We start from the raw sequence: 12,667 nt of genomic DNA, 5'->3' as shown, positions 1-12,667 counted from the left end.
GACCGATATTTTAACGAGGTTTAGTTATACCCACCTACATTCTCGCCTTCAGCAAACAGCCCAAGGATTCAACTAAACTTGCTCACTTAACCGGACAGAGCAAAGGCATTACACGCTCCTTCAAATAGGATGGAGCCCTCCTCTCTAAGCGATACACCACGCTTAGTAAATTAGTCCTTCTAGGAGGACCAACCTCTCCAAGTTATGTCCCCTTTCTTGACACTCCTTCAATAGGATGGAGCCCTCCTCTCCAAGTGTTATACCCGCACATGGTCATGGTTCACAATCTGAACCGCAAAGGCAAATGAAAAATGAATTTTTTGTACAATAGACAATGCCTATAACAAGCTGATTTGTACATGTTTAAAATCTAAATGTACTCTCAAATGATTTTATAAATAAAGCTCAATAGAGTTGGGTAATCCTCTCAAGAATATTTTTCAAATAAATGAATGAGAGTATGGAAATGATTTTTCTCAAATAATCTTTGAGATATGAAATGTGTGAAGCCTGTCAAGCAAGTATATATATAATGAATATATGCTCAAGGTTCTCTTCAATAACCCAAGGATATTCTCAAAAAGAATATTCAAAAATAAAGGAGAAGCTAGGGTTGAACTCTCAAAATGATTTTTGCCCAGAATGATAAATATAAAAAATGATCTGGCTCAAGAATGACCTTTTGATAAAATCAAATGCAATGAGCTTTCAAGCAATATAAATATGAATGAAAGTATATTCTCAAGCCTTGCAAGAACCCCTTTAAAAAGGTTTTCCCAAAAATATTTTCAAGAAGAAGAGTAGGAGAAATTTGAAAATAATTTCTTCAAGCTTGGACCTTTGGAATCTCAAGAACAAGAACCCCTTCAAGCAAGAAATATGAAATTGATATATGCTCAAGGCTTACTTTTATAACCCCAAAATTTTCTCCCAAAAAGAATTTTCAAAATGAAGGAGTAGGAGAAATATAAATATGATGTTCAAAAATGGAGTATAAAAATGAGAAAGAATTAAAGAATAATCATGAATACTCCCAAAGGGGATTTTTTAAAAATATTTTCCAAGTTGTTTAGGCTTGTATTTATAGCCAAAACCCAAAACTAGCCGTTATATGGCCATTGGGGAAGAAAAAAGTTGTTTATTTTGAAAAATTAGCCATTTTTTGGCTGTTGGGACGCTTTCCCGAGAAGTCCAGTTGACTAGGGCTTCAAATTCACGAGTTCCAGTCGACTAGAGTGAAGATTCGATCAATTAGAGTGAAAATCCCACAACTTTCATGTTGAACACCTTTTAAGATAAGAAGTTATGGATTGAAAAAAACACTAATTAATGAGACGGAAGAAACATGAAGGGAATTTTCTATTGCGAACACTTTTCAGTATTTTGGGTATTACTTTTTCTAAAAACTTCAAATGAGACTTTCTTGGTCTCAAAAGAAAACTACGATAAAATCCCATAACTTTCATGTTAAACATTGTTTAAGATGAGAATTTATTGATCAAGAAAAGTGTTCATCAATTCGATGGAAGAAACATGAGAGCAATTTAAAAAAATTTGTTTTGGAGTTTTTCATTCCAAAAATAATTTTTGTCCTTGTTTTGACTTCAAAACCAATTTTTTGAATTTTTGAATCTGATCCCTGTTTTGATGCTGACAAAGTACATATTTCTTATGTGTGTATTTAGCATGTGAACAAGTCCATTAATTTAACACACACATAAGGAAACGACAATGGAAGCTTGTAGGACTTAGAGCTTATACGATCAAGTGCATTCCATGATGTCAAGAGAGTAAAAAGATGAAGAAGACATCTATTTCTTATTGTAATTGCATTATTTTTATTATTTGATCTATAATAATGCATGCATCTACATGATATGGTTATTTGGTCAGATAAGACCAAAGATTGACCATAGGGGATCATAGAACCGTAGAACGACCTTAGGGATCGGTCAACCGATGTTGGATTTTTAGGGTTAACTTTCAATGACCATTGATTGAATTTAGGTCCCTAAACATCACATGAAATGTAGAGACCCGAACTAGGAAAATAACTAAATTAAAAAAGAAAAGGAAAAAAGGGATTTCAGTAGGCTTCGTCGACGAAGTCCATGTTCTCGTCGAAGAAGGCCCTTCTGAGGTTCGTCACCGAAATTTAGAGCTTTGTCGACGAAGAGGTCCAGAACGTCCAAAAAATATCAGGCTTAGGGTTCATCAACGAGGCCCTTCTTTCGTAGATGAACGACCTTCTGTAGTTCGTCAACGAGGTCCCATTTCGTCAACGAATTTGACTGGGTTAAGGGGTCTATAAAAATATTTTCAATTGCTTCATTGTTAAGAAATCAAAATATCTCAATCTCTCTCTCTAGAACCTGCACCCACACTCCCTCTCTCTTCAATCTTTCCCCATTCGTTGCCCGTTTCAACGATCGGAAGTTACCACGAGATCAGGGAGCGAATATCTACAAGTCTAACGAAGTGGATTCTTGATTTCAGGAAAAAGATAGGGTTCAATTTTCGAGCATCTCAGGTGTTTTTCAGAAAATAGGTAAGGGGATTATATTATGTCAGTTATATTTATGAGTTCTAACGGAATGAAATGTTAAAACGGTTTTTAGATAACCAATTACGACTTTTCTAGGGTTTCCGGGCCTAGGGTTTGGTTAAGCAACTTTATTTTCACAACCAACCGTTTAAATCTAAATATGATATTTTTAAAATATAGTATTGGACTTTCTGAACATTTTCACCAATTTGAAAATTGTTATTTCAAACCATAGAATTATTTTAAAATCAACCAAAGACGGTAGGGTTGATTATCTCCATTTTTCCCGTATTTAACTACATATTTATATTTAGTAAAATAAAGACCTGGAGATATTCATACCCCAGTTTTAGCATAAGTATTTATGTTCTTAAGCAGATGAGTTATGTATGAGTTACTAGATAAAAACTTGTGTGGCATGAGTATATTTTTAATTGGCATCAAATGAGTAGGTTTTGTATAATACTGAACTGTAACGACTATAAGCCGAGATGTGAGATATGATGGCTATATGCCAAGAGAAGAGATGAGATGTGATGGCTAAATGCTAACTTTATGAAATGCTGATTTTTATCGAGCCAGTTATGACAGAAATGATACGCCGATTTTTACTGAGTTAGTATCTAGCAGATGTTTTCACAGAATTATGTACAGATTATGTTATATTACAATTTTATGAAATGAATGACGATTACAGTTTTATATGATATAAATTGTCATATATGATAGTAGAGCCCTGTTATGATGATCTCATGGTAAAAGCACGGTACCGTAGTTATATATATGTAGGGGTGCAACCACACATCTCAGATAGAGTGTGGATGGGAAAGACGACTGGTGGCCTGGGTAAAGTACTCCCCGACGAAGAGATTCCGAGGCCCTATCCAACGGAATAATTTTGGATGACTTAGCCTTAGGGTGGCCTTCGAGTAGAGATTGAGTAGGCACCATTGTACTACTGTATGTTTAACTTAGCATTAGTCAGTCGACTGTTTGCTAGGTCCAGCCTCCGGGCCACACAACTCATCATGGGGGGAAGCATGTCACACGTGTATCTGATGGCGTGATGATGCTAGTCCTACAAACCAATTGTATCTTCTAGGCATATATGGGCATATTTACTATAGAAAGGGCTATATTGAGCCAACAGTATATATTTTCAATTTATAGAGCAATACAGTTTTAAATTTATAATTAAATGTATTTAAATGTTAGCAGTATATGTACACGTGAAATCGCATGCTAGCCACACACTGATAATAATATAATCTGTCTTACTGAGAGGTGTCTCACCCTAGCATACAAATGTTGTTTCAGGTCTTCCGAGGGATCGAGCCTAGCATCCTGCCGGGTTAAGTTTGGATAGTAGACAGTCCTTGTCAGAGCTGGTGAGATATTAGACACTTTTAGGGATTGTAATACATAGCATATTATGTTTTCAGTTATGTATGGATGTAAATGAGAAACAGTTAGAAACTTTGGTAAGTTTTATTAGAAGATGTCTATTTTCCGCTGTGTATGTTTATGCAGTTTAGTATGGAACACTTGTTTTTCCCTTATTTGGGCAGGTTGTATGTATATGGTATTTGAGGTATGTATGTTATGTATGTTTAGTGGCACTCTAGGCCCAAGTAGAGGGTCGGGGCGCTACAGTTGGTATCAAAGCTAATTAGGTTGTTAGGTCTTGTAGACTTGGTTAGACGAGGTTAAGATATCTTACCAGAGTATAGGAGTTAGAGTAGGATAAGGATAGGAATGGGTATGATAGGAATTTTGAGTTTTTCTTTGTAAGCCGACAGAAATCCATTGGCGGACTTCTATGTTTTTCTGGATTAGTTGACGGGTTCAGAAAATCACAGCAATCCATTGACGGTTTTGTTTCTGAGCAGAGGGGCGAAACTTGAGTTAGAGTGAGGGTATTAAGTTGGCAGAGTACGTGGTCATTAGGGGATTTGGTTTATTAAAATGGGTCTTATAGTATCGTAGTTGTATCAGATATGTAATGTACTAAGATTCTAAACAATTTTCTAAATTATGTCTTCAAGATGGAGTCTAAGGATAATACTGCAAATGCTGGTGGCAGTAGCAGTGAGGGGGCTGGCCATGAGGCTGGCAGTGATACTACGGTGGTACTTCGTGACTTTGCTCAGCAATTTATGGCAGAGGACATGCGGAGTTCTAGAGGGCAGGACCGTCCCACGGCTGAGCTGAGAGGTTCTATTGATCAGTTCACAAGACTGAAGCCTACTACCTTCGCGGGGAGTACAGACCCGATCCGAGCAGAGAATTTGATTCAGGAGATCGAGAAGATCTTGGCTGCTCTACGTTGCACAAATAAGCAGAAGGTGCTCTATGTGACGTTTAAGTTGACTAGAGAAGCTGAGAGATGGTGCGAATCAGTGAGGATGTTGGAGGAGTAGAGGCTAGTGCCGGCGGCGATGACTTGGAGCCGTTTCAGAGAGGTGTTCTTTGAGCGGTACTTTCCAACCTCTGTCAGGAACGCGAAGATGGAGGAGTTCATGGTTCTGACACAGGGGCAACTGTCAATTCAGTAGTATCCCGCCAGATTCATGGAGCTGTCTCTCTTTGCTCAGTTTATGGTACCGGATGAGGCGAGGGAAGCCTGAAATTTTGAAAGGGGTCTGAAGAAGGAGATTCAAAAGCAGATAATGATATTACATATTTAGGATTTTTCTATGCTGGTGGATAAGGCCACCATGGCAGAGGAGAGCCTGCAGGGGGATTCAGAGGTCCAGAATCCGAAGAATAGGCTGACACCTTCCAATTCTTATTTAGGTGCGAGGCAGGCAAATTGGAAGAAATATAATGGTGGCGGAGGCCAGCGGCGAGAGACTGGTGGTGGTACATATCAGGGTACCACATTTTCCTTTGCTTGTCCTACTTGTGGCAAGCAGAATGGAAGGAAGTGCATGATGGGTTCAAGCGTTTGCTACCGGTGTGGCAAACCAGGGCATATGGTGCGTGAGTGCGGCACGTCGGGGAGTAATGCACCCCCAAAGCGGCCATATTGGGGAGGCGCTCAGCCACCACGTGGTGGATATCAAAGGGGTACTACCCAGGCGAGGGTGTATTCCCTAACTCCTGGCGATGCAGAGAACGCAAGAGATGTGGTGAAAGGTAATATTCGTATGCTTTCGAATATAGCTATTGTACTATTTGATTCAAGAGCAACACATTCCTTTATTTCCCCGAGATTCGTTAAATTATGTGGGCTAAAGGCACAGCTATTGGATGCAGAATTAGCAATGGCTACACCATTAGGGTCAATAGTCGTATATAGTAGGGTAATTCAGGATTTTCCAATAGAGATTCAGGGGAGAGTACTACCAGTCAATTTAATTATGTTTAATATGCATGACTTCAATATCATTTTGGGGAAGGACTGGCTAGTAGCCAGTTATGCCAGCATCAATTGCCACAGGAGAGAGGTAGTATTCAGGCCTCCCGGGGAGCAGGAATTCAAGTTTGTAGGGTCATGTTTGCGTTCTGCACCACGTATCCTTTCAGCTATTTAGGTTAGGAGGTTACTTTTGGAGGGATGTCAGGGGTACCTGGCATTTGTGAAAGAAACACCGAGAGGAGAACTTAAGTTGGAGGAGATTCCCATAGTAAGCGAGTTCTTAGATGTGTTCCTAGCGGACTTGCCGAGATTGCCTCCTAATCGTGAGGTGGAGTTCGCTATAGAGTTGACTCCAAGCATGACACCGATTTCAAAAGCTCCATATCGTATGGCTTCTTCAGAACTGAGAAAATTGGAGCAGCTACAGGAGCGTAATAACCCCAAAAATAACTATACAAGATTAGTGGAGTGATTCCCCCCAAAAAAATTAATTAATTAATTAAATTTAAAGGAAAAAGAAAAAAATAATAATTAAAATTTATTTTTATTTTTATTAATAAATATATTATTATTCATATTAATTATTATTATTATTATTATAATAATACTAAACCTACCTGAAGCTTCTTTGAAGCTTTAAGAGGAATCTTGAAATTGCAGAGTCGTAGCCCCCCCCCCCTTTCCCCTTCTTCTTCTTTTCTGCTTTTGCACGCAAGACACTCTCTCTCCTCGTTCTCTCTCCCTCTCTCCTCAATTTCGTGACGGATTCTCGGCCGATCGAAAATCGGAAGATACCGCTGGGCTCCATTCTCTGCTGCCGTCATTTCTACCTGAGCGGATCGATGGTAGCAGCGGCGTAGGCGTATCTCCTGGGATAAGCCAATTTTGCTTTTTTTTTTCTTAATTTCTTACAAATTATAAGCCCGATTGACGATCGGACACCACCACAAGAATCTAGGGATGATTCTCTACAAATCTAGCGGGACAGATTTCTCGTGAGGTCGTCGTGGGCAAAACCCCAAATTTGGGATATGGGGGTTATTAAAGGGCTTATTTTTAATTAATTAGTATTAACTTAGAAATGCTAAAATATTGAGCATTTGGAGTTGAAGTAGGATTTCTGAAATTTAGGGCCCGGGCGAGTGCCGCGGGTGTAATTTTGGGACCCGCAGGTATAATTCATAAAATTAAGTGGGGGGTGTTAAATGTTAGTTTAAATGTTAATTTGGGGTATATGGAACCTAGGAAAGGTTAGATGAGTATTATTTTAGGGAAATGAGTTAATTAATCTAGGAAAAATGTAAATTGCAGGTTTTGAATTTTGGGCGCCAAGGGCGTAGGATTTGGGTCCTAACGAGACTCTCAATAAGTCAAGTAAGAAGAATAAATTATAATAGTATTTTTAGAATTACTGTTTGAACTAATATATGAAAAAGAGCATATGGTATTTTGCCTGAAAATGATTATGATATAAATAATAGATAAATTGTGTGGCATATGAGTAATATATTATGAATGTTAGATGAAAATCGTGTGGCACATGACATTTATTGAAAAATGTGAAATACAATGATGGGTATTTTCTGAGAAAATATTGAAATGAGAATGATTGATGTGATTAGTGGAAAATAATAAAAATATGATATTTATATGTGAGTAGAAATTATTTACTTGAAAAATGAGATTTTGTGAATTATTGATATGAGTATTTTGAGAAATGTTGAAATACGTGAAACACGATATATACTATTATGAGATAATGAAATGCGCACAGAAAATGATGAGAACATTTATATTGAGATGAATTGTGATATACTGATATGAGAATAATGATGTATATTGATATCGAAATATTGAAATGTGAAAATGGGAAATATGAATATTACAATATGGAATTGAAATATGATGGATGAAAATGACAATACCGCATAATGATTGCGGGTATGTGGTAGTGAACCCTGGCGAATGGTTGTGATATTAAGCACGGTACCGTTGCTAGTAGTGTAGTGCAACCACACAAACTCTTAGAGTGTGTGGCGTGACAGTCAACTGTGCCATTTTGTAGGATTGTTGGGCCCCCTGAGTTCGGATTAGGGCTATAGGCCGGTCAGTCGTACTACGGACGCAATATGTGATATGATGTTTTGATCTAATCGGGTCAGCCAACCACAGTTAGATCCATCCTTCGGGCCGCACAACCTTGACCATGGGGGGAAGCATGGCGTGAAAAGAAAGATCCTCAGGGTAGTCATGAGTTACAGACGCGATGATGGTACTAGGTACCAAGGATACTCATGAGCTAGATGGTAAAATGGAAACAGAAAGTGAAAGAATGATAAAATTGGCTAAAATGATAAATGAAAGAAAGAATGGAAACTAAGAAATAAGGAATGATAAAATTGAGAAATGAAGCCGTGTGAGTTAATAATATAAATAACTGAGGCGAAGTGAAATTCTCCGCCTGAGGGCTTACCGAATAAGGTGAGTGCCCTGATAGGTATCAAATGTGGTCACACCTAACTGCATAACGTGGTAGGGCAAAAGGAAGCTAACTGTATGGGCAGGTAATCTTCCCTATTCTCAAGAACTTCGCAGGTAAATATGTGTTGGAAATCATTGAATTTGAGAAATGGTTTTAAAGCTTATAAAAACTTGTCTTGTATATCTATATAATTATGAGAATGTGTATATCAGTGTATTTTCTCAGATGAAATGATGATTTGAAAAGTAAAGTGTATTATTACTGAACTCATATGGCCACACACTGTAAATAATTTATTCCTTCTTATTGAAATGTGTCACACCCAAATTATCTAAATTTTTCAGGGAATAGAGATAGGTCAGGTGATAGAGCTCCGTGATCATAAGACGTTGGGACCCTAACACACAGGGTGAGTTTTTTGGACTAGGGGAGGTGTAATTCCCCTAGAGTTTAGTTGTTTTTGAGTTTGTAATGGTGATGTATATATATGTACGTTAATACTCTAGGCATTGTAGTCTGACTACTATGTATATACCGTTTTCCGCTGTTAGGTTGTATAAATGAAATAACTTTTTACCAGGTACCCAATGCAGGTCGGGTTGTATGAATGGTAGTAGGATTGTTGACATGGCCGATTTATGGATGTTGTCGATGACATGTAAATTATTTATTATTGTTATAAAAAAAATTGTACGAAAATCAAGGCGTCACAAGGAGCTACTAGATAAGGGTTACATCGGACCAAGTGTTTCACCTTGGGGAGCACCGATGCTGTTTGTGAAGAAGAAGGATGGGTCAATGAGGATGTGCATAAACTACAGAGGGATTAACAAGGTGACAGTGAAGAATAGATACCCGTTACCCAAAATTGATGATCTGTTTGACCAATTACAGGGCACCCAGGTCTTCTTTAAGATCGATTTGTGATCTAGGTATCATCAGCTGAAGGTGAAATTGGAGGACGTACCGAAGACTGCATTTCAGACTAAGAATGGCCACTATGAATTTCTGGTTATGCCTTTCAGACTGACCAATGCTCATGTAGCATTTATGGACTTGATGAACAGGGTGTTCCATAAGTATCTAAATCAATTCGTGGTCATTTTCATTAACGACATCCTGGTTTATTCGAGGAGTCCCGAGGAGCATATAGTTCATTTGAGGTTGGAACTTCAGGTACTTAAGGAGAAGAAATTGTTTTCGAAATTTAAGATGTTCTAGTTCTGGTTAGCGCAAGTGGCATTCTTAGGGCATGTAGTGTCCAGAAAAGGGGTATCAGTGGACCCAAGTAAGGTAGAAGCGGTAGTGAACTGGTCGAGACTAAAGAATGTTCAGGAGGTCAGGAGTTTTCTGGGTTTTGCAGGATACTATCGACGGTTCGTAGCAGGGTTCTCCAAACTATCAGGTCCATTGACACGAATCAGGAGGAAGAATGTAAAGTTTAAATGGACTTATGAGTGTGAGTAGAGTTTTCAGGAATTGAAGCAGCGGCTAGTTACTGCTCCAGCTCTGACCATTCTGTCAAGGGATCGTAAATTTTTTAACTACAGTGATGCTTCTAAGAAGGGTCTCGGGTGTGTTCTAATGCAACGGGAAAAGGTAATTACTTATGCTTCTCGTCAACTCAAGAAGTACGAAAATAACTACCCGACATACGATATGAAATTAGCAGCGGTAGTGATGCATTGAAGATCTAGAGGCACTACCTGTATGGTGAAAGGTGCGAGATTTTTACCAATCATAAAAGTCTTAAGTACTTTTTCACCTAGAATGAGCTAAACATGAGACAGAGGAAATGGTTGGAGTTGATAAAGGACTACAACTGTATCATCAATTACCATATAAGAAAAGTTAATGTGGTAACTGATGCTCTGAGTTGAAAGGCAGTAAATGCATTGGTTTCAATAGTTGTTGTACAGCATCAGATCATGATGGACTTGGAAACGTTAGATGTGGAGTTAGTGGAAGGAAATCACCAGGCGTTCATCACTTAGTGGAAGGAAATCACCAGACGTTCATCACTAGCTTGGTGGTACAACCGACCTTACAAGAGAGGATTAGAATAGCTTAGAAGGAAGACGCAGAGCTGGTAGAGGTTTTGGAAGGGGTTCAGGATGGTTTAAAGCCATATTTAAATATCTCCAATGATGGGGTGTTGAGATTCCATACCAGGATATATGTACCGAATGACGCCAAGATTAAGCGGGTTATTCTAGAAGAGTGTAGACACCCTACTTTTGCCTAGGCCAAATACAACAAATTCATTATTATTATTATTATTATTATTATTATTATTATTATTATTATTATCGTTATCATTATTTTAAATATTATTTTATTATTAGGGTATTATTATAATTATTATTATTACTTTGCTATTATTATTTTTATTCTTATTTATTATTATTATTATCATTATTATTATTTTACTATTATTATTATTATCGTTATCGTTATTGTCATTACTATTATTATTATTTAATATCATTATTGTTTTTCTTCTTCTTCTTCTTCTTCTTGTTATTATTTTTATCTTCTTCTTGTTATTATTATTATTATTATTATTATTTCTTCTTCTTCTTCTTCTTCTTCTTCTTCTTGTTATTATTATTATTATTATTATTATCACTCCCCGAACTCGGAAATGGGACCCGAGGGTGAATATGTAACCTAACATGTCCCTATATCGTACAAATCATCCACAAATACAGTACTAAGGATGAGGGTTTGACCCCGTGGGGTTCTCAGGCACCCTAAACAGATCCAGACACAACAGAATATACGCAACAAAAAAGGTCATTCTATATATACATAGTACCATACCAGAGTCTATACAATAGCAGAACACGGCTCTATCATACAATGTACAACTGGGTGCCCAACACATCCTAAAATGGCAACCCATCAAAATACAGTCCTAGCACTTACCCAAGCGCTAAACACATTACACCAGCCACTACGCTCCCTACACTAGGACGTTAGTTTTGATTACTCTAAGGACCTGTAAAAATGTACGTACAGCAGGGGTGAGACACCTCTCAGTAAGGAAGAACACAGGTTATATCGGTGTGTGACATTTGAGTGTTATCATGATCCAACATACACATAGTTAAATGCATTCCAATACTAGTTTCCACAGTGCATACACGCACCCATACACATACACATGATCGAAAATCTCGGTGTTGTCACACCCTTCCGCCCGAAGCTGGCCAGCGACATACGGCGTTGGCCCGTAGCCAACCCGCGAACACGGCGCCACCTGCACATGGCTAGTCCCCGACTCCCATGGCATTGTACCGGCGCATAACTTGTAACGCCCCGAACCCTTAATCCCCGGTCCGACGCGTTATACCTGATCATATCCTCATAAATCATATTCCAAAACATACGCAGCGGAAAAACATGATCATAATCTCCATATAACATAATACCAGAGTTTACTAATTCTAACTACAATCCATATTAAATCATTCAACATCTGCATTTCCATAATTACATATATCTCCAAAACATTTCAGTATGTTCACAACTTTCTTTTCTCCACAGACTTAAAATATAAGGACGTAAAACATAAATTTTTGCATCTCATAATTAATATAGAAATATACCCTTTACTTTTTATATTCCCCAATAACGCTATAAAAACCTCGAGCTCTCAAAGCTCGATCTCGAGGAAATCCTGAAAAAAAAATACATTTATATTCGGGTGAGACACATCTCAGTAAGGGAAGAAACCATATATTAAAGCAGTGTGTGGCTAACATGAGTTTATATATAACATAATATTTAACATTTGAAAATCCTTAACATAATTTTCAAAAGCATTTCCTGATCCTAATCAAACACAAGCAAATGTTTAACCCACGAGATTTCCCGAGGATAGGGGTGATTACCTGCCCATACAAGTAGCACCCCTCTGCTCTGATACATTTGGCAACCCGAAGGTCACAATTTAAGCATATCAGGGCACTCACCTTACTCAGTAAGCCCTCAAGTGATAAATTAATCTCGTACTTATGCATTCAATAATAGTTTATCGGCAAAGGCCCTAAGGACAGGGAATTCTACCCGCCCATACAAGTAGGTTCCCTCTGCCCTAGTACATTATGTGGCTACTGCCACATCTATAGCTACTAGTGCACTCGCCTTACTCAGCAAGCCCTCAGGCGAAAGGTACGCCTCGCCCAATCGTAACATGTTCTACGTACATACGTACTTCTAATATCATAATACATCATTCTTTTCTATCATTATTCAAGCATACACATATGTTCAT

The 12,667-nt window shown here is 38.1% G+C and overlaps 1 protein-coding gene across 1 annotated transcript; it reads left to right on the top strand.

Annotated features, from left to right (window-relative positions):
* The first annotated feature begins 5,262 nt into the window (after positions 1-5,262).
* Positions 5,263-9,467, top strand: LOC131152909 (cold shock domain-containing protein 4-like). The gene is made up of 2 exons (XM_058104864.1): positions 5,263-5,838; positions 9,414-9,467. Exons 1-2 carry the CDS (start codon positions 5,263-5,265, stop codon positions 9,465-9,467), a joined length of 630 nt encoding a protein of 209 aa, XP_057960847.1.
* Positions 9,468-12,667: the final 3,200 nt, after the last annotated feature.

The sequence above is a fragment of the Malania oleifera genome, chromosome 4 (genome assembly GCF_029873635.1).
Source record: "Malania oleifera isolate guangnan ecotype guangnan chromosome 4, ASM2987363v1, whole genome shotgun sequence".
NCBI lineage: Eukaryota > Viridiplantae > Streptophyta > Magnoliopsida > Santalales > Ximeniaceae > Malania > Malania oleifera.
This window is presented reverse-complemented; position numbering and strand designations above follow the sequence as displayed.

Bases quoted from the DNA above. Each gene is read 5' to 3' on its own strand.
- LOC131152909 (XM_058104864.1), top strand. From the start codon at position 5,263: ATGGCAGAGGAGAGCCTGCAGGGGGATTCAGAGGTCCAGAATCCGAAG. The intron at 5,839-9,413 runs GTATATAGTAGG...TATGCCTTTCAG, and splicing joins CACCATTAGGGTCAATAGTC to ACTGACCAATGCTCATGTAG.